We start from the raw sequence: 23237 nt of genomic DNA, 5'->3' as shown, positions 1-23237 counted from the left end.
AGGCAGCTCAGCAGATCATTGGGGTTGGCTTGTTTTCCTCGTGCTGTGCTTGAAATTGAAGTGAATTGATTCGAATTCTATACATTCTGAGATTTCATGGGTCTATGGTTGAGTAGGTTTACGATCTTTCTTATATAGGTCGTGTTACTACAATTACTATTACAGGCTACTACAGATGTAGGATCTTAATTCGAGCCAGTTTGCTACAGCAGGGATTTAATCCTGCAAAAAAGGAAATGTGAAATATTATGTGGATTATAATTAATGGACTTGTTTGTAGGGGTGAATGAAAATCAAGACTGAAATTTCAAAGTGGAAATTACAATCTTCAGAAGACTATTAAACTTTAAATACACTACAGGTTTTAAAATGTCCTGTTTTGCAGGAAATTTCTCCTGCAACAGGGTGATCCTACATATGTACAACACGTCATCCTCCTATCACGAGTATAATGTGTGGGAAAGCCTGCATGTGGATAGGCCATTGGCTGAGAAATCAGTCCGTCTCATGTTGAGAGAGCTCGGCATTTAGCCTTGATACTGTAGACAGCGTAACTAATAAACCTGAATTACTAATACAGTGCTTTTGTTGTATTCAACTTTTGAGGCGTTAATGTCAATTAAACTTAGGTTTAAAAAATATTATTATTGTCATCTTCAACCTAGAGCGTAACCAGGAAGTGAGTGGGAGCGTGGAGACGAGGGGATCTTTGGTGTGGAGGAGTGCGCTTCTCAGTGAGTGATTCTTGATAAACACTTTCACTTGAAAGTCGCAGCTACAATGTTTTCTTCAAAGTAGTCATGGCCCACGGGAAGTCGCCTTCCAAGACCCGGGGATTATGATATTAGTGCTGTAATGTCTTTGTAAGTAAATCAGTCGTTCATGCTTTATGTTGCCTCTAAAAAGAAAAACCGTAGGATAGGCTCGTGCTCTACTCCGTGTATACACAGGATACTTTGTAGTGAAATTCACAGCTTGGATCGCTCACGGCTGCAGTAATAATTGTCATATTTTTTGCAACATTCATTCACTGGTAAAATGCAATTTTTGGCTATTGCTACGTTTGTGAAGTGGACCATTTTGTGTCACTGCAATCAGTGTTCATGCCAAAGTACCGTAGGCTGCTAAACCACCTGCTTGTCTCTGTTCAGAGAACTGTTTCAAAAGTTTACACAGAACTTTGGACCCGAGCGTTTGCATAGAAGTGTGTGTGTACGCACATGTGTTTTGTCTGTGTTTTTGTATCTGTGTGTGTGGCAATTGTGTCATAGTTATACCATTGTTATTCTCACAATGGTAGGACCTGGATTACGAGTCCAGATTCCAGTTGCTGTTCTCTCTCTCTCCCTCTGTGTGTGCTGTTATTCAGAACACTAATTTATTTCCTGTCTACATGTAATTTGAATCATATCACAAGGTGGCACACTGACATTTTTCAACATGAATGAAGTCCTAGATAGGGAGAGCACTGAAGGCCAAGTAGAGAACCAGTGAAAGTTAAATTACACTCTTTGAGTGACATGTCCCCATAATGTGTTGGTAATGGTACTATGTAATTAAAGTACATTAAACAAAGGCACTAAAAGGGTTGTGATTGGCAGCAGGTCTTGAGCAGACCACCCCCACCAGCCTGGTCTCATAGACTAGACGTAACATAGTACATTTAAATCCTCAATACCCAAATTAGTATGATATGTTACGTTTGGCATGGTTACGTAAGACAGATGGTTACTTAATGTAAAATGTATGGTTGTTCAAGGTGGGTGGTTGTTCGAGGTGGATTGCTAGGCATAATGAAACATTATACATTACCCTCTCTCCCTCAGTGACATATCCTGACATAATGAAACATTATACATTACCCTCTCTCCCTCAGTGACATATCCTGACATAATGAAACGTTATACATTACCCTCTCTCCCTCAGTGACATATCCTGACATAATTAAACGTTATACATTACCCTCTCTCCCTCAGTGACATATCCTGACATAATGAAACGTTATACATTACCCTCTCTCCCTCAGTGACATATCCTGACATAATGAAACATTATACATTACCCTCTCTCCCTCAGTGACATATCCTGACATAATGAAACGTTATACATTACCCTCTCTCCCTCAGTGACATATCCTGACATAATTAAACGTTATACATTACCCTCTCTCCCTCAGTGACATATCCTGACATAATGAAACGTTATACATTACCCTCTCTCCCTCAGTGACATATCCTGACATAATGAAACGTTATACATTACCCTCTCTCCCTCAGTGACATATCCTGACATAATGAAACGTTATACATTACCCTCTCTCCCTCAGTGACATATCCTGACATAATGAAACATTATACATTACCCTCTCTCCCTCAGTGACATATCCTGACATAATGAAACATTATACATTACCCTCTCTCCCTCAGTGACATATCCGGACATAATGAAACATTATACATTACCCTCTCTCCCTCAGTGACATATCCTGACATAATGAAACATTATACATTACCCTCTCTCCCTCAGTGACATATCCTGACATAATGAAACATTATACATTACCCTCTCTCCCTCAGTGACATATCCTGACATAATGAAACATTATACATTACCCTCTCTCCCTCAGTGACATATCCTGACATAATGAAACGTTATACATTACCCTCTCTCCCTCAGTGACATATCCTGACATAATGAAACGTTATACATTACCCTCTCTCCCTCAGTGACATATCCTGACATAATGAAATGTTATACATTACCCTCTCTCCCTCAGTGACATGAATAAGTATATTTCCTATTCTAAGAACCCAACGATACCATACAAAATGTAACACATTGGATTTACATACTGAATAATACAAAATACTCTGAAACCAGGTGTACCCCACTTCAAGCTCTGTTTCTCTCACTCACTCACTCACTCACTCACTCACTCACTCACTCACTCACTCACTCACTCACTCACAAACATAATGTCATCAACCTCAGGTTATTACACAATATCAATTAAATGTCATTACATTCCCTAATATATTGCTATTACAGTTTTGTTACAAAGCAATAAAATAATTCTGTGTCAGAGAGTCATCCGTGGTGCAACATATAGGTACTCTCATGCAAAGAGTGAGAGTTCTTCTCCATCTCTCCAGCTCTTAATTTTGCCTGGCATTGGAGCTCTCTGTCCTTCGGACAACAACTATGAGAGAGATTGAGAAGGAAGAGAACTGGGTCAGAAGTGGGTCAGAAGTCTACATACACAATTAGTATTTGGTAGCATTGCCTTTACATTGTTTAACTTGGGTTAAACATTTCGGGTAGCCTTCCACAAGCTTCCCACAATAAGTTGGGTGAATTTTGGCCCATGTTTACCTGAAATTGAATATTGGTCTAATTGGAATAGATTGGATAGGATTTATTAGCAGTAGTGTATCAAATCTATTCCATTGTCATTAGTACCATTGCTGCGGGCTCTGTTATAACACCTCCCTCAGGTCAGAATGAGTAAGGAGAACCTCAGCGACTGGCCCGCTTCCCAGACCTCTGCAGAGGAGGAAGAGGAGGAGGAAGATGATGGGGAGCCCAAGGTGTGTCAGGTGTGTGGAGATCGGGCTACAGGCTATCACTTCAACGCCATGACATGTGAGGGCTGCAAGGGATTCTTCAGGTAAGTGAAACACACACACTCAATAATTCATTACTGTGTTAGCATAAACAAGGAACTGAGTGTTTGAGAACATTTGTGTTTTACAAATCAAGTGGTTAATACATTGTGGCCAATAGGTTTTCACAGGTGAGAGCAGTAGATACATCTCCTGAATTATGTGGAATATAATTAATGGTTGATATAGTTTTCATTTGGGCAAATCTAGTCTGACATTTTAAAGTGGAAATTACAAACTTTTAGAGCTCTGCAAAACAGTGCCTTGCGAAAGTATTCGGCCCCCTTGAACTTTGCAACCTTTTGCCACATTTCAGGCTTCAAACATAAAGATATAAAACTGTATTTTTTTGTGAAGAATCAACAACAAGTGGGACACAATCATGAAGTGGAACGACATTTATTGGATATTTCAAACTTTTTTAACAAATCAAAAACTGAAAAATTGGGCGTGCAAAATTATTCAGCCCCCTTAACCTTTCTGATCTCCCCATCCCGGATCCGGGTTCGTGAATACAGACTCAAGCTCATTACCATAACGCAACGTTAACTATTCATGAAAATCGCAAATCAAATGAAATAAATATGCTAGCTCTCAAGCTTAGCCTTTTGTTAACAACACTGTCATCTCAGATTTTCAAAATATGCTTCTCAACCATTGCAAAACAATCATTTGTGTAACAGTATTGATGGCTAACGTAGCATTTAGCATTAGCATTCAGCTGGCAACATTTACACAAAAAAACAGAAAAGCATTCAAAAAAATCATTTACCTTTGAAGAACTTCAGATGTTTTCATTGAGGAGACTCTCAGATAGCAAATGTTCAGTTTTTCCTGAAAGATTATTTGTTTAGGACAAATCGCTCCGTTTTCTGCGTCACGTTTAGCTATGAAAAAACCCCTGTATCCAGGATTGTGTAAATCTATCAGCAAGCTCATTAGCATAACACAACGTTAACTATTTATGAAAATCGCAAATGAAATGAAATAAATATGCCATCTCTCAAGCTTAGCCTTTTGTAAACAACACTGTCATCTCAGATTTTCAAAATATGCTTCTCAACCATAGGAAAACAATCATTTGTGTAAAAGTAGCTAGCTAGAGTTAGCATTTCGCGTTAGCATTTAGCGTTAGCATTAGCGTTAGCATCCAGCACGCAACATTAACAAAAACATAAAAGCCTTCAAATAAAATCATTTACCTTTGAAGAACTTCTGATGTTTTCAATGAGGATACTCTCAGTTAGATAGCAGATGCTCAGTTTTTCCAAAAAGATTCCTTGTGTATTAGAAATAGCTCCGTTTTATACATCACATTTGGCTACCAAAAAAAATCCATAAATTCAGTCCTCAAAACGCAAACTTTTTTCCAAATTAACTCCATAATATCGACTGAAAACATGGCAGACGTTGTTTAGAATCAATCCTCAAGGTGTTTTTCACATATCTCTTCATTGATACATCGTTCTTGGAAACATGGTTTCTCTCCTGAATCCCAGGAGAAAATGCCTGCACCTGAAGATTACGCACAAATTTAGACAAAGGACACCGGGCGGACCTCTGGAAAATGTAGTCTCTTATGGCCAATCTTCCAATGATATGCCTACAAATACGTCACAATGCTGCTAAGACCTTGGGCGAACGACAGAAAGTGTAGGCTCATTCGTTGCGCAATCACAGCCATATAAGGAGAGAATGGAAAACAGAGCTTCAGAAATTCTGCTAATTCCTGGGTGATGCATCATCTTGGTTTCGCCTGTAGAATGAGTTCTGGGGCACTTACAGACAAAATCTTTGCAGATTCTGAAACTTCAGAGTGTTTTCTTTCCAAAACTGTCAAGAATATGCATAGTCGAGCATCTTTTCGTGACAAAATATCGCGCTTAAAACGGGAACGTTTTTTATCCAAAAATGAAATAGCGCCCCTAGAGCTCTAAGAGGTTAAGTTAATACTTTGTAGCGCCACCTTTTGCTGCGATTACAGCTGTAAGTCGCTTGGGGTATGTCTCTATCAGTTTTGCACATCGAGAGACTGAAATTTTTTCCCATTCCTCCTTGCAAAACAGCTCGAGCTCAGTGAGGTTGGATGGAGAGCATTTGTGAACAGCAGTTTTCAGTTCTTTCCACAGATTCTCGATTGGATTCAGGTCTGGACTTTGACTTGGCCATTCTAACACCTGGATATGTTTATTTTTGAACCATTCCATTGTAGATTTTGCTTTATGTTTTGGATCATTGTCTTGTTAGAAGACAAATCTCCGTCCCAGTCTCAGGTCTTTTGCAGACTCCATCAGGTTTTCTTCCAGAATGGTCCTGTATTTGGCTCCATCCATCTTCCCATCAATTTTAACCATCTTCCCTGTCCCTGCTGAAGAAAAGCAGGCCCAAACCATGATGCTGCCACCACCATGTTTGACAGTGGGGATGGTGTGTTCAGCTGTGTTGCTTTTACGCCAAACATAACGTTTTGTATTGTTGCCAAAAAGTTCAATTTTGGTTTCATCTGACCAGAGCACCTTCTTCCACATGTTTGGTGTGTCTCTCAGGTGGCTTGTGGCAAACTTTAACCGACACTTTTTATGGATATCTTTAAGAAATGGCTTTCTTCTTGCCACTCTTCCATAAAGGCCAGATTTGTGCAATATACGACTGATTGTTGTCCTATGGACAGAGTCTCCCACCTCAGGTGTAGATCTCTGCAGTTCATCCAGAGTGATCATGGGCCTCTTGGCTGCATCTCTGATCAGTCTTCTCCTTGTATGAGCTGAAAGTTTAGAGGGACGGCCAGGTCTTGGTAGATTTGCAGTGCTCTGATACTCCTTCCATTTCAATATTATCGCTTGCACAGTGCTCCTTGGGATGTTTAAAGCTTGGGAAATCTTTTTGTATCCAAATCCGGCTTTAAACTTCTTCACAACAGTATCTCGGACCTGCCTGGTGTGTTCCTTGTTCTTCATGATGCTCTCTGCGCTTTTAACGGACCTCTGAGACTATCACAGTGCAGGTGCATTTATACAGAGACCTGATTACACACAGGTGGATTGTATTTATCATCATTAGTCATTTAGGTCAACATTGGATCATTCAGAGATCCTCACTGAACTTCTGGAGAGAGTTTGCTGCACTGAAAGTAAAGGGGCTGAATAATTTTGCACGCCCAATTTTTCAGTTTTTGATTTGTTAAAAAAGTTTGAAATATCCAATAAATGTCGTTCCACTTCATGATTGTGTCCCACTTGTTGTTGATTCTTCACAAAAAAAATACAGTTTAATATTTTTATGTTTGAAGCCTGAAATGAGGCAAAAGGTCGCAAAGTTCAAGGGGGCCGAATACTTTCGCAAGGCACTGTATGTAACTTTTTGGGCGACCTGACAAAATTCACATAGAAATTTGAGTTATAGATCTGTCATTCTCATCGAAAGCAAGTCTAAGATGTTGTTAAAATGTTTGGTTTTTGCACCTTTACTTTTGGTTTTGTACAACAACTTCAAATAGCTCAAAATACAATATTTTGGGTTATGTAAAATATATTTCACAGCGGTTTAGATGGTACAGTGATTCTCTACACTATACTTGCTTGTTTTGTCACATAAACTGAAATTAGGCATACTACTAGAATTCTAACAACCGAGAAATGGCGGAGCGATTTCTGCATAGTGCACCTTTAAACCTTCTCTGTGCCTTTGCATTTCCTTGCATTTTCCACATTTGGATCTGTATACTACTCTGACTCACTCCATATATACTCTCTTTGTTGCTGGTTGACTTGATTGCTTTTTGTTGCTGGGCAGTGTTGCTTGTTTGAGACTCTCTATGGGCTGGCTATCTGAGCTCTGTATTCTGTATGCTCCAAGTACTCCAAGTACTCCCCTTTAGCGGTACATAGGCATGTCTATCAGTGGTATCCATTGGCGTTGAAGATAAGCAGACGTCAAATTAGCTCATTAAAACACACACACACACGATCTCTCTCTTATAAACACGCACGCACATGTATTTTCTTAAAAAGCATAGTTAAGATAATAACTGAATCCATGTAATTGTCACACCCTGATCTGTTTCAGCTGTCTTTGTGCTTGTCTCCACCCTCCTCCAGGTGTCGCTCATCTTCCCCATTATCCCCTGTGTATTTACACCTGTGTTCTCTGTTTGTCAGTTGCCAGTTCATTTTGTAAAACCTACCAGAGTTTGTTCCCCTGCGCCTGTTTTCTAGTCCTTCCCGGTTTTGACTGTTCTGCCTGTCCTGACCTTGAGACTGCCTGCCTTTCTGGACCTTTTGCACCTTCTCTGGATTACTGACCTCTGCCTGCCTTTGACCTGTCGTTTGCCTGACCCTGTACTAGAAATAAACGGTTGTTTCTTCAACACTGTCTGCATCTGGGTCATACCTGAAACCTGATAGCAATTATGTTTAAATCTGTGGCTGAAACTCACCTCTTCCACATACAGTATAGTATATTTAGTATATTTACAGTATATTTATAGTATGTGTATCATGTGCCTCTGATGTTGTGCCAGGCGTGCCATGAAGCACCCCACTAAGTTCTGCTGCCCGCGGCAGGGTGTCTGTGTCATCACCAAGAACAACCGCCGCCAGTGCCAGGCCTGTCGACTCCACAAATGCCAGTCCATAGGCATGCTGAAAGAGTGTGAGTTCACACACTAACACGAACACACTTACGCCCATACACTGGGTTACCGTTGGCTTTTTAATCTTTCTGTAGTGACATGCAGACCTGGGTTCAAATACGTGTTATTTAAATACTCGTATTCTTTGTATTTGAGTATTTTCAAATAATGCGATGCTGAATCAACTACTTCTACTACAAGTATTTGAACGTATTTTCTAATAATTTCCTATAAATAGGCTGCTATTTGAAAATATTTTCTAAGACCTAAGACCAATCAGACCAGGGTTCAAATGGATGGAGTATTTCAATATTTGTGTTCAAATACATTCCAAGTGTATTTCCATATATACTGTGTGTACACAACTTTAGGAACACCTTCCTAATATTTTGTCCTCAGAACAGCGTCAATTTGTCGGGCGTGGACTCTACAAGGTGTCGAAAGCGTTCCATAGGGATCCTGGCCCATGTTGACTCCAATGATTCCCACAGTTGTGGCAAGTTGGCTCTATGTCCATTTGAGGTGGTGGACCAATCTTTATACACACGGGAAACTGTTGAGCTTGAAAAACCCAGCAGCCTTGAAGTTCTTGACAGAAACCGGTGTGCCTGGCATCTACTACCATACCCTGTTCAATGGCTTTTACATTTTGTGTCTTGCCCAATCACTCTCTGTATGGCATACATACACAATCCATGTCGCAATTGTCAATCCTTTTATAACCTGTCTCCTCCCCTTCTACACTGATTTGAAGCGGATTTAACAAGTGACATCAATAAGAGATCTGTAACGATCGTCGTAGTTGGAAGAAGGAGAGGACGAAGGTGCAGCGTGGTACTTGTTCATGATCTTTTAATACACTGAACACTAGAACAAAAATAACAAACGATACAGTCCTGTCCGGTACAGAGATAGAGACAGAAAACAATCACCCACAGCCAAAATGGGAAAACAGGCTACCTAAGTATGGCTCTCAATCAGAGACAATGATAGACAGCTGCCTCTGATTGAGAACCATACCAGGCCAAACACATAGAAAAAGAAAACCTAGACCTACAACATAGAATACCCACCCACATCACACCTTGACCAAACTAAAAATAGAAACATACAAAGCAATCTACAGTCAGGGCGTGACAGTACCCCCCCTCCCCCCAAAGGTGCAGACACCGGCCGCAAAACCTAAACCCATAGGGGAGGGTCTGGGTGGGCATCTGTCCGCGGTGGCGGCTCTGGCGCTGGACGTGGACCCCACTCCACCATAGTCTTGGCCCACTTAAGTGGCGCCTTTGGAGCGGCGACCCTCGCCGCTGACCTAGGACTGGGGACCCTTGCAGCATTCCCCGAATAGACGGGAGACTCTGGCGGCACCGGACAGGCGGGCGACTCTGGCGGCGCCGGACAGGCGGGAGACTATGGCGGCTCCCGACAGGCGGGAGACTATGGCGGCGCCCGACAGGCGGGAGACTATGGCGGCGCCCGACAGGCGGGAGACTCTGGAGGCGCCCGACAGGCGGGAGACTCTGGAAGCGCCCGACAGGCGGGAGACTCTGGAGGGAGGAGACGGAGAGATTGACTGGTGTGTGGGGCTGCCACAGGAGGCCTGATGCGTGGAGGAGGCACCGGATGGACCGGCCTGTGGAGGCGCACTGGAGGTCTTGAGCACCGAGCCTGCACAACCTGTCTTGGCTGGATACCCCCTGTAGCCCGGCAAGTGCGGCGGGGAGGAACAGACCGCACTGGGCTGTGCTGGCGAACCGGGGACACCGTGCGTAGGGCTGGTGCCATATAACCCGGGCAGAGGAGACGCACTGGAGACCAGATGCGCTGAGCCGGCTTCATTCCTCCTGGCTCGATGCCCACTCTAGCCCGGCTGATACGAGGAGCTATGTAGCGCACCGGTGTAGCGTACGATGTAGCGCACCGGGCTATGCATGCGCACTGGGGATACCGTGCGCCTCACCGCATAACATGGTGCCTGCCCGGTCAACCTCTCTCCACGGTAAGCACGGGGAGTTGGCTCAGGTCTCCTACCTGACTTAGCCACACTTCCTGTGTGCCTCCCCCAATACATTTTTGGGGCTGCCTCTCGGGCTTCCTTGCCAGCCGTGTTTCCCTGTACCGCTGGTTCACCTCTCCTGCTGCCTCCGCTCTCCTGGCTGCCTCCACCTGTTCCCATGGGAGGCGATCCCTTCCAGCCAGGATCTCCTCCCATGTGTAGCAACCCTTGCCGTCCAGAATGTCCTCCCATGTCCATCCCACCTTATAGCGCTTCTCCTCCTTACCACGCTGCTTGGTCCTTTGGTGGTGGGTAGTTCTGTAACGATCGTCGTAGGTGGAAGACGGAGAGGACCAAGGTGCAGCGTGGTACGTGTTCATGATCTTTTAATACACTGAACACTAGAACAAAAATAACAAACGGAACAAATGAAACAGTCCTGTCTGGTACAGAGACAGAGACAGAAAACAATCACCCACAACCAAAATGGGAAAACAGGCTACCTAAGTATGGCTCTCAATCAGAGACAACGATAGAGAGCTGCCTCTGATTGAGAACCATACCAGGCCAAACACATAGAAAAAGAAAACCTAGACCTACAACATAGAATACCCACCCACATCACACCATAACAAAACTAAAAATAGAAACATACAAAGCAATCAGGGCGTGACAAGATCATAGCTTTCACCTGGATTCACCTGGTCTATTCACTCAGTCTATGTCATGGAAAGAGCAGGTGTTCTTAATGTTTTTTATATACTCAGTATAACAATATATTACACTTCTTCGAACTTAAAAATGTAGGTAAAAGTAATTGAAATAGTATTTGAACCCAGGTCTGCCGTGGTGGCAAAGCGTTTGTCTCTGTTGCCATAGTGATCATGTCAAAGGAGGCTGTGGAGAAGAGGAGGAGTCAGATCAGGAGGAACAGGATGGTTGAAGAGCCCCCGGTCCTCTCGCCACAACAGGAAGCTGTCATACAGGAACTGTTCAACGCCCATGAAAAGACCTTCGACATCACCTTTTCCCACTTCCAGTTCAGGGTGTGTGTGTGTGTGTGTGTGTGTGTGTTTGTGTGTGTGTGTGTGTGTGTGTCCGTGCATTTGTGTTTTGTGTCCTGTGTTGCATATTGGGTGGATGATATCTGATTTAGTTTGTGTCTGTTTCAGCCCATCGACAGAGACCTCAACCCCATGTCTGTGTGGAACCAGACTGCCAGTGAGCAAAGTGTAAAACAGACTAGAAGAATGGATAACTTGTCATCATCTTACTCCACATCCACCTCCACCAGCTTCTCCTCTTCCTCCTGTTCTTTGGAGGATGAGGAGAAGGAAGACAGGAGTGGAGGGAAGAATACGGTTTTCACCACTCTGCCCGATGTAGCTGACCTTACCACCAACATGGAGGAGAAGAAGGAGGAGGAGAAGGAGAAGAAGGAGGACAGGAGTGATGGGGGGAAGAATACGGTTTTCACCACTCTGCCCCACATAGCTGACCTCACCACCTACATGATCCAAAACATCATCAACTTTGCCAAAGGACTCCCCTCCTTCAGGTGTGTGTGTTTGCATATTTGTGTATGTCCCCCCTTCTCTCTATCGCTCTCTTACCTGTGAGTGTGTGTGGGTGTGTCTGACAGGGCCCTGGCCATAGACGACCAGATCTCTCTGTTGAAGGGGGCCATGTTTGAGATGATGCAGATCCGCTTCAACATGATGTTCAATGTCAAGACGGGCATCTGGGAGTGTGGTCCCCTGACATACTGCATGGACGACGCTGTCCGGGGTGAGTGAACCTTCATACTACATAGCCAAACCTACATACATAGCCATGCTGAATACGGAGCCCCAAGTGGTAGAATGTCCTGCATTGAAGGCCCATTATAAACTAGTCACACAGTTCATGGCTGAGAGGGGAACCTCTCTAACTAGAAGGAGGAGGAGAGGTGGATATGGTGGATATGCAGGTACGAGGAGAATAGAGGAGGTGGAGGAGAGGGAGGTGTGTCAGCAGGTTTAGTTATCTCTGGTGGGAGTTGGAGGAGAGGGAGAGGGAGGTGTGTCAGCAGGTTTAGTTATCTCTGGTAGAGGTCGACCGATTATGATTTTTCAACGCCAATACCGATTATTGGAGGACCAAAAAAGCCGATTATTTGTAATAATGACAATTACAACAATACTGAATGAACACTTATTTTAACTTAATACAGTATAATGCATCAATAAAATCAATTTAGCCTCAAATAAATAATGAAACATGTTCAATTTGGTTTAAATAATGCAAAAACAAAGTGTTGGAGGAGAACGTAAAAGTGCAATATGTGCCATGTAAGAAAGCTAACGTTTAGGTTCCTTGCTCAGAACATGAGAACATATGAAAGCTGGTGGTTCCTTTTAACACGAGTCTTCAATATTCAGGTAAGAAGTTTTAGGTTGTAGTTATTATAGGAATTATAGGACTATTTCTCTCTATACGATTTGTATTTCATATACCTTTGACTATTGAATGTTCTTATAGGCACTTTAGTATTGCCAGTGTAACAGTATAGCCTCCGTCCCTCTCCTCGCCCCTCCCTGGGAGCAGCCAGGTAGCCACCATCGAAGCAGCGTTATCCATGCAGAGCAAGGGGAACAACTACTCCAAGTCTTAGAGCGAGTGACGTTTGAAACGCTATTAGCGCGCATCCCGCTAACTAGCCAGCCATTTCACATTGGTTACACCAGCCTCATCTCGGGAGTTGATAGACTTGAAGTCATAAACAGCGCAATGCTTGAAGCACAACGAAGAGCTGCTGGCAAAACGCACAAAAGTGCTGTTTGAATGAATGCTTACGAGTCTGCTGGTGCCTACCACCGCTCAGTCAGACTGCTCTATCAAATCATAGACTTAGTTATAACATAATAACACACAGAAATACGAGCCTTAGGTCATTAATATGGTCGAATCCAGAAACTATCATCTCGAAAACAAAACGTTTATTCTTTCAGTGAAATATGGAACTGTTCCGTATTTTATCTAACGGGTGGCATCCATAAGTCTAAATAGTCTTGTTACATTGCACAACCTTCAATGTTATGTCATAATTACGTAAAATTCTGGCAAATTAGTTCGCAACGAGCCAGGCGGCCCAAACTGTTGCATATACCTTGACTCTGCGTGCAATGAACGCAAGAGAAGTGACACAATTTCACCTGGTTAATATTGCCTGTTAACCTGAATTTCTTTTAACTAAATATGCAGGTTTAAAAATATATACTTCTGTGTATTGATTTTAAGAAAGGCATTGATGTTTATGGTTAGGTACATTTGTGCAACGATTATGCTTTTTTCGCAAATGCGCTTTTGTTAAATCATCCCCCGTTTGGCGAAGTTGGCTGTCTTTGTTAGGAAGAAATGGTCTTCACACAGTTCGCAACGAGCCAGGCGGCCCAAACTGCTGCATATACCCTGACTCTGCTGCAAGAGAAGTGACACAATTTACCAGTTCAACTAAAATCATGTTAGCAGGCAATATTAACTAAATATGCAGGTTTAAAAATATATACTTGTGTATTGATTTTAAGAAAAGCATTGATGTTTATGGTTAGGTGCATGTTGGAGCAACGACAGTCCTTTTTCGCAAATGTGCACCACATCGCTTATATGCAGCGCAGGACACGCTAGATAAACTAGTAATATAATCAACCATGTGTAGTTAACTAGTGATTATTAGTGATTGATTGTTATTTATAAGATAAGTTTAATGCTAGCTAGCAACTTACCTTGGCTTCTTACTGCATTAGCGTAACAGGCAGGCTCCTCGTGGAGTGCAAAGTAAGGCAGGTGGCTAGAGCGTTGGACTAGTTAACCGTAAGGTTGCAAGATTGAATCCCAGAGCTGACAAGGTAAAGATCTGTCGTTCTGCCCCTGAACAAGGCAGTTAACCCACCATTCCTAGGTCGTCATTGAAAATAAGAATGTGTTATTAACTGACTTGCCTAATTAAATAAAGGTGAAATAGTTGTTTCTTTAAAGACCAAGCACCTGTGGTTGGATCGTTGTCTGTGCACCTCGTGTCTGCACCTGGCAGTAAAATGCATCAAATGTATATCCTACGTATGCATTGTGATTGGATTACATTGCCATGTTACAACCACAAGTTCATATCACATGCCACGTGCAGTAAGGCAGAATGCTGTGGGGTAGAATGATTGGGTCTCACCAGATATAGGCACAAAACTGATCACAAGATGCATATTATTTATTTTTTCAAATAGATTATTATACTTTTATTCTAATAATTCAACACCCTCTAATACAATGCCAGCCATACAACATATTCTACGATGGAGGTAAAATAGTGACTTAAGTTTACAACCATGTAAAGTGTGATTTGTAAATGTCAAATATGAGTTGCACCTGAATAATGAGTTTTGTCATTTATTTTGAGAATAAATGCAACATCACTTGCAAGCGCATAACTTGATGTGTTAATAAATACAACACTTGAAAACATGTAAGTTGATATGTGAATAAATTCAATAAGATTTGCAAGCATGCAACATAATTTGAGAATGAATGCAATTAATTTACTAAATTTGCGATTGTTTAATATTTTTCTGCGAATCAAAACTATATTTGCCGATGTCAAATCTGTGTGCTCAGAGTTTTGCCACTAATTTAGCGACTAACCTCTGCCAATAGTTTTGTAGTTGTAAAAAACAATTCTGTGAGCAAGCAGCAGAGAAAAACACAAGCTCTGGTGGACAGGGATTATTCTGACCAATCAGGTGAAACAAATCTATTTTGTTTATGGAAGTAATAGCTATCATAGTCCTGTTTTATATGCAGCTACAGAAAAACTATTTTATATATATATATATATATATACTGCATTTTTTTGTGAAGAATCAACAACAAGTGGGACACAATCATGAAGTGGAACGACATTTATTGGATATTTCAAACTTTTTTAACAAATCAAAAACTGAAAAATTGGGCGTGCAAAATTATTCAGCCCCTTTACTTTCAGTGCAGCAAACTCTCTCCAGAAGTTCAGTGAGGATCTCTGAATGATCCAATGTTGACCTAAATGACTAATGATGATAAATACAATCCACCTGTGTGTAATCAAGTCTCCGTATAAATGCACCTGCACTGTGATAGTCTCAGAGGTCCGTTAAAAGCGCAGAGAGCATCATGAAGAACAAGGAACACACCAGGCAGGTCCGAGATACTGTTGTGAAGAAGTTTAAAGCCGGATTTGGATACAAAAAGATTTCCCAAGCTTTAAACATCCCAAGGAGCACCGTGCAAGCGATAATATTGAAATGGAAGGAGTATCAGACCACTGCAAATCTACCAAGACCTGGCCGTCCCTCTAAACTTTCAGCTCATACAAGGAGAAGACTGATCAGAGATGCAGCCAAGAGGCCCATGATCACTCTGGATGAACTGCAGAGATCTACACCTGAGGTGGGAGACTCTGTCCATAGGACAACAATCAGTCGTATATTGCACAAATCTGGCCTTTATGGAAGAGTGGCAAGAAGAAAGCCATTTCTTAAAGATATCCATAAAAAGTGCTGTTTAAAGTTTGCCACAAGCCACCTGGGAGACACACCAAACATGTGGAAGAAGGTGCTCTGGTCAGATGAAACCAAAATTGAACTATTTGGCAACAATGCAAAACGTTATGTTTGGCGTAAAAGCAACACAGCTGAACACACCATCCCCACTGTCAAACATGGTGGTGGCAGCATCATGGTTTGGGCCTGCTTTTCTTCAGCAGGGACAGGGAAGATGGTTAAAATTGATGGGAAGATGGATGGAGCCAAATACAGGACCATTCTGGAAGAAAACCTGATGGAGTCTGCAAAAGACCTGAGACTGGGACGGAGATTTGTCTTCTAACAAGACAATGATCCAAAACATAAAGCAAAATCTACAATGGAATGGTTCAAAAATAAACATATCCAGGTGTTAGAATGGCCAAGTCAAAGTCCAGACCTGAATCCAATTGAGAATCTGTGGAAAGAACTGAAAACTGCTGTTCACAAATGCTCTCCATCCAACCTCACTGAGCTCGAGCTGTTTTGCAAGGAGGAATGGGAAAAAAATTCAGTCTCTCGATGTGCAAAACTGATAGAGACATACCCCAAGCGACTTACAGCTGTAATCGCAGCAAAAGGTGGCGCTACAAAGTATTAACTTAAGGGGGCTGAATAATTTTGCAGCCCAATTTTTCAGTTTTTGATTTGTTAAAAAAGTTTGAAATATCCAATAAATGTCGTTCCACTTCATGATTGTGTCCCACTTGTTGTTGATTCTTCACAAAAAAATTACAGTTTTATATCTTTATGTTTGAGGCCTGAAATGTGGCAAAAGGGCGCAAAGTTCAAGGGGGCCGAATACTTTCGCAAGGCACTGTATATATATATCATATATCATTATTCCTCCTCCACCAAACTTTACAGTTTGCACCATGCATTCAGGCAGGTAGCGTTCTCCCGGCATACAGTTTGTACCTGTACAGAGTCAATGTACGGGGGCACCAGTTAGTCGGGGTAATTGAGGTAATATGTACATGAATGTATAGTTAAAGTGACTATGCATATTATAAACAGAGAGTAGCAGCAGCGTAAAAGAGGTTGGCGGGGGGAGGGACACAATTCAAACAGTCCAGGATGCCAATGTGCGGGGGCACCGGTTAATCGGGCTGATATATCACACACACACACAAAGTAGTAATGCTCTTCACACATTGTAATCTACATCGTGAGGATATAGTAACTGTAGAAGGAAAATCAAATCACACTTTTGCCTATAAAGTGAACTACTGTTGGCTAAGCCACATTGTGCACTATATCCAGAATATGAATATGTTCATATGGATCCCAGGATGAACTGTATGTTAATACCAGATGTAATTCTAATGGGGTCAGAGAGACAGACAGTTGCATGACAGAGTTGACATACTTTCTATGAATGCTGCTGTTCGAATCAGAATGTGCCCAAACCCGTTCTTATTACCAACCAGTGTTGTAACTAGATGAAGCTCAAATTGGACTCAGGCATTCACAGCTTCTGCTGTGTCTGCTTTCCGTTGAAGTGGATTCAATCCCAATGTCTTGTACTTGAATCAAATTTTTGTCTGTCTACAGTTGTATATCATTAGGCTGACTGGCCCACCCAAGCCACAGTTTACCAGCACTGGTAGTCATTGTTCAATAGAGACTAGTCTCTGAGCTCTACAACTGACGAAGCTACATGGAGCCAGATCGTTACTCACCTGACTAGCAGCCGTCGCTAATAAAAGCTGGTAATAAGAATATAAGAGCTTTATGTTTTCTTTTCACTAAGCCCTGGGGGACCTTAATGAGCCCCTCCCATTTCAACAGGTGTTGCCCATCTGTTTGTTTATGTCTCTGTGGCTGTGTACACAGGCAGCTAAATTCTGATATATTGCCCAATTATTTGCAAAATATCTGATCTGATTGGTCAAAAGAACCATTGTTACATTATAGATAGAATGCTGTGATTAGGGCACCAGCCTTCCTATTACCGTTGCCATTGACAACCAGCTGGAGGAGCAGCTGTATGATATCTTATGTTTTCCAATCTGGAAAGTGGTGTCCACTTGAAAGGAAATAATTGGCCAATCAGTGACCCCTTGTAACTGTCAGAGTAAGGATACTGTCAGGATAATGTGATGAAGGTTTCTCATGTAATCAAATAAGTAGTGTCAAGTTAGATATAATCAAGGTAGATGAACAGCCTGGTGAGGTTACACAATGGTCAACTTTCATTCCAGTGTGTTGTGCTGTTATTACTGGATGTTTCTATGGTTCGGTGTAGACTCGTCCTTGACCTAGCTGTTAAAGGATGTTGGTATAAAACAGTGTTCCCTGTTGTTTTCCCTGTAGGTGAGGGTTATTAGATTTATTTAGTTCCTTTATCACATCACATGACTGTAGACGATCATCATCACCCTGTCTCTCTCTCGTCATCACCCTGTCTCTCTCTAGTCATCACCCTGTCTCTCTCGTCCTCACCCTGTCTCTCTCTCGTCATCACCCTGTCTCTCTCTAGTCATCACCCTGTCTCTCTCTCGTCATCACCCTGTCTCTCTCTAGTCATCACCCTGTCTCTCTCTCGTCATCACCCTGTCTCTCTCGTCATCACCCTGTCTCCACCCTGTCTCTCTCTCGTCATCACCCTGTCTCTCTCTCGTCATCACCCTGTCTCTCTCTCGTCATCACCCTGTCTCTCTCTAGTCATCACCCTGTCTCTCTCTCGTCTCTTCCTTTTACCCCATCCCCCACACTTTTCTCTATCTCCTTAGACACAACACCCTCTCAATTCTCTATACTGCATCTCTCTTCCCTCTCCCCTCTCTCACCCTCCTCACTCCCACCCATTCCCATATCTTCCTCTCTTTTTTTCCCTCCCTCCCTCCCTCTCTCTCTCTTACTCCCTCCCCTCATCCCCCTCTCTGTTGTAGCTGGGTTTCAGCGCCACCTGTTGGACCCTCTGATGCGGTTCCACTACACCCTGAGGAACCTACAGCTACAGGAGGTGGAGTATGTTCTCATGCAGGCCATCTCCCTCTTCTCTCCAGGTAACATTATGCCACACACACACAGACTCCATACCACGCTCTGACTTTGCTTCATTTTTACTGCTTTCAATACATTTAAAGGCCCAGTGCTGTCAAAACGTGATATTCCTGTGTTTTATATTTCCACACTATGAGATTGGAATAATACTGTGAAATTGTGAAAATGATGATAATGCCCTTATAGTGTAAGAGCTGTTTGAAGATAGCCTGAAATGTTCAGCTGGTTTTGGTGGGATGGAGTTTTGGCCTGCCTGGTGACATCACCAGGCAATAAATTAGTTAATAGACCAATAAGAAAGAATTCCAAACCTTTCTGCCAATAACAGTTAGTTTTCAGTTTTCCCCTCCCCACTCAGACCACTCCCAGACAGTCCTAGCAAAAGTACTGCTTGATAAATGTCTCTTTACCCAGAAGCTATTTGTGTTTCTTTTTGACCATTCATTTCAAAACAATTACAGTATGGTCCTTAATTGTTACCAATAAATTATTTGATATTGAGATAAAAACAGCTACATTAGACCTTTAAATACATCTGCACTTCTGAAGAAAGACTGTTGAAATTAGTGTTAAATGACTTCGTGAGACAGTGGTAGTTGGCTCCCCAAATGCTTATGTGGTTGAAAATGTTGAGTCCTGATTGGCAGATCGTCCGGGTGTGATCAATCATGGTGTGATTGATAGTCTGCAGGAGAAGCTGGCTATTGCGCTGAAGGTCCACATCGACTCCAAGAGGGCCAAGCCTGAGAAACAGTGAGTCTGTCTAAATATTGAATTTCATTGTCGTTGGATAATGTGCCTAGGAATACTGTCTTCATAGTGACCTCTTGGGCCCTATATCCCTGTCTCTCTTGTCCCCCTGTCCCTGTCCTCCCTGTCCCCCCAGCCTGCTGTACCCTAAGATTCTGGCGTGTCTGACGGAGATGAGGACTATGAATGAGGAGTATACCAAACAGGTTCTGCAGATACAGGACATCCAGCCAGGCAACTCATTTGACCCACTCATCCTAGAGGTGGTCAGCAAGGACCCCTGAGACAGACACACCCAGACAGGCAGCAGCAGGGATGCCTAAATCACTTTCTGTCAGGTTTCAACAAGGACATCTAGGGAGAATCTCAATTACATGCTCCTTGTGTCCTCTCTCCTCGACTCCTTCTCAAAACCCATTGGATGAAAGAGCCAGAGGTCCCTCCCTTCCGACCTTGTCTTCCTATGGGTTTTGAGAAGGAGGCGAGAAGGAGTATGTAATTGAGAAAAGGACCTAAATCACTTTCAGACAGGTTAATCCACTTTCCTCAGCCCGATATACAGAACGGATGCCTAAATAATTGTGACAGGCTTCAACAGAGACATGTAAAACTGCCTATGGGGTGATTGAATCATTTTCCCTCTCAAGAATGTCGCTTTTATTTTATTTTATTCAAAATATATCAAAAGAGCTATACGTAGTTTTTTAATGTGTGCTTGCTTGTATGTTTTTTTCTTTCATCATTCAATGATGCATATTGCCAACGCAAAAAGATTGTCAGAGACTCAGACAATTGTGTTTAAAGCACTAATGCAAAATCATCTTATACAGGACTGAACGAGGGGATGTCCCCTATGGTTCTACAGAGGTTTAAGGAGTGATTTTGTTTTCTGGGAAAAACACTCTTTGGCTGCTGTATTTCCTAAAGCTGGTCAAGTGCCTCCTTAAGTGTGAGACAAAATAAATCTTGTACATATCAATTTATCCTCATCACAGACATGTCACAGGTGAAAAGAACAGTACAATCAGAATCTACATGTGATATACATCATCTTATATGTATTGTTAACGTTACAAATGGTGCAGGTACCTGTATTCTGTGTTTTAGTGTATTTGTGTTTTTGCCTTGTTACGTGAATGTTTGGTTGTTTTTTTCTAGACATGTACAGACGTGCGTTTGGCTGTGTGAGCGTTGGGTCATGGTTGTCGTTGGTGTTTTCTGCCTTAAATATGTATATTTCTGTGTGCTGTAACACTAGTAGACACACAGGACCTCCATGGCTAGAACGTTATGACCTTTGAACTTTGTTTTGACCTACTAGTCCTACCTTCCATGAGCTCAGGTCTACAATTCCTTAGGCTTTCCTCCTTCTATTAGTGTACGGCCACACAAAGATTTGGTGTCTGAAATGTATGGATTGAGACAATAGTTTTTCAATGGACGTCATCAGATAATGCAGCCTGGTCTCGTAGACTAGATGTAACATATTAAAATGAAATACGGGACACTCAAATGAGTATGATAGGTTACATTTGGTATGGTTACATAAGACAGATGGATACTTCAGGCAAAAACAAAAGTAGGGTGATTGGTGTATATCGCAAAAGTCTAGTAACCCAAAGGTTGCGAGTTCGAATCTCATCACGGACTATTTTAGCTAATTATCAACCTTTCAACTACTTACTACTTTTTAGCTACTATGCAACTACTTAGCATGTTAGCTAACCCTTCCCCTATCCCTAATCTTAACCCTTCCCCTAACCCTTTAACCTAACTCATAAACTTAACCCTAACACCTAGCCTAGCTAATATTAGCCAGCTAGCTAACGTTAGCCATCTACCTAGAATTCGTAACATATTGTACAGCATGCAAATTCGCAGCTAAAGTTTTTCTAATTTGTAACATATTATACGAAAATGGTGATGGACAACCACAAATGAATACATATCATACTAAATGGAGTGTCTCAGATTTACGTACAGAATAATAGGAAATGCTTTGCGACCAGGTTGGATAATGGATGATAATCTGTAAAAAAAAAAAAAAAAACACACAAGATTGTGCATGTGTATGTAACTCATCCAGAAAACAGTTGAGTAGAATGGTGAATGCATTTGCATGTCTCAACTGAAAATCTCACTTTTTAAAAGTTCATATTCTGTTAACTCATGCGTCATACCCAAATAATGTTGTTGACTCATCCTATACAAAGCATAAATTGGAGAAAAACACTTCAAACACCCCACCTCAAACTTGTATCTCAAACAGTGTTTGTTTGAGGTGGTCCTATGTGTCTCAGTCAATAGTATGGGTGTTTACAAGGGTTGTGGGTTTGATTCCCGCTGGGGCCACCCATATGGAAAATGTATGCACGCATGACTGACTGTAAGTCGCTTTGGATTAAAATGTCTGCTGAAATGTTATATTATCAGCAGTCTACTCACATGCACTTTCTGAATGACCGGTATACGCCCACTCCATTCCAACACAGAAAATATGCTTTTTAACGTAAGTAATTACCATTTTTGGGAAAGAAAACTATTTCACTCATTGTAATTAATTATAGGTCATATTTCATAGAAATCTGGAAACACTGGACAGTTATTTTAAGCTCTTTTGTATGTTAAAATAAAAGTTATACATTTAAATGATGTTAGGCTGAAGTGCTCTCTTCTATCAAACCCTCAGATAAAGAGGAATCTAAGTTTGACTATAACAGAACCATGTAGAACAGGGCCAGGCAACAATGGGCCGGAGACCATTCAGTCTGTCCCACGGGAGGTTTGAGTCATTTGGAATATTAGTATTTTGGGTTAAAAAAACACTCCAGGCTACTCTTGAACACCTGTTGAAATTATAATGGACCTATACGTTTTTAAATAACTGCCTTTTTCCTGACCCGCAAATGGCTTTTGACGAACAAATCGATCCGAAAGCAATCGTCTGAATTTTGAAATCCCTTAATTGCTCACCACTGGTGTAGATTGTGTGGCTGGATGAAGTGGACGGGCTGTGGCCTCATGTGGCTAGTCATCTACTGTAGTGTGTTGTTAGTCACAGCCTGCTGTTCTACTGTACATACTGGTGTAGATTGTGTGGCTGGATGAAGTGGACGGGCTGTGGCCTCATGTGGCTAGTCATCTACTGTAGTGTGTTGTTAGTCACAGCCTGCTGTTCTACTGTACATACTGGTGTAGATTGTGTGGCTGGATGAAGTGGACGGGCTGTGGCCTCATGTGGCTAGTCATCTACTGTAGTGTGTTGTTAGTCACAGCCTGCTGTTCTACTGTACATACTGGTGTAGATTGTGTGGCTGGATGAAGTGGACGGGCTGTGGCCTCATGTGGCTAGTCATCTACTGTAGTGTGTTGTTAGTCACAGCCTGCTGTTCTACTGTACATACTGGTGTAGATTGTGTGGCTGGATGAAGTGGACGGGCTGTGGCCTCATGTGGCTAGTCATCTACTGTAGTGTGTTGTTAGTCACAGCCTGCTGTTCTACTGTACATACTGGTGTAGATTGTGTGGCTGGATGAAGTGGACGGGCTGTGGCCTCATGTGGCTAGTCATCTACTGTAGTGTGTTGTTAGTCACAG

General features: G+C 42.2%; 1 protein-coding gene across 3 annotated transcripts; it reads left to right on the top strand.

Moving 5' to 3' along the window:
* Window positions 1–499: 499 nt before the first annotated feature.
* Window positions 500–22662, top strand: nr1i2 (nuclear receptor subfamily 1, group I, member 2). Of its 3 annotated transcripts, none has more exons than XM_036963368.1 (9): window positions 500–734; window positions 3495–3667; window positions 8182–8312; window positions 11171–11337; window positions 11464–11849; window positions 11934–12079; window positions 18777–18893; window positions 19539–19644; window positions 19778–22662. In XM_036963368.1, the coding sequence occupies exons 2-9, from the start codon at window positions 3501–3503 to the stop codon at window positions 19923–19925; spliced, it is 1368 nt and encodes a 455-aa protein (XP_036819263.1). In that variant the 5' UTR covers window positions 500–734; window positions 3495–3500; the 3' UTR covers window positions 19926–22662.
* Window positions 22663–23237: the final 575 nt, after the last annotated feature.

The sequence above is a fragment of the Oncorhynchus mykiss genome, chromosome 3 (assembly GCF_013265735.2).
Source record: "Oncorhynchus mykiss isolate Arlee chromosome 3, USDA_OmykA_1.1, whole genome shotgun sequence".
NCBI lineage: Eukaryota > Metazoa > Chordata > Actinopteri > Salmoniformes > Salmonidae > Oncorhynchus > Oncorhynchus mykiss.
Note: the sequence above shows the minus strand (reverse complement) of the source record. Positions and strands in the feature narration are given on the sequence as shown.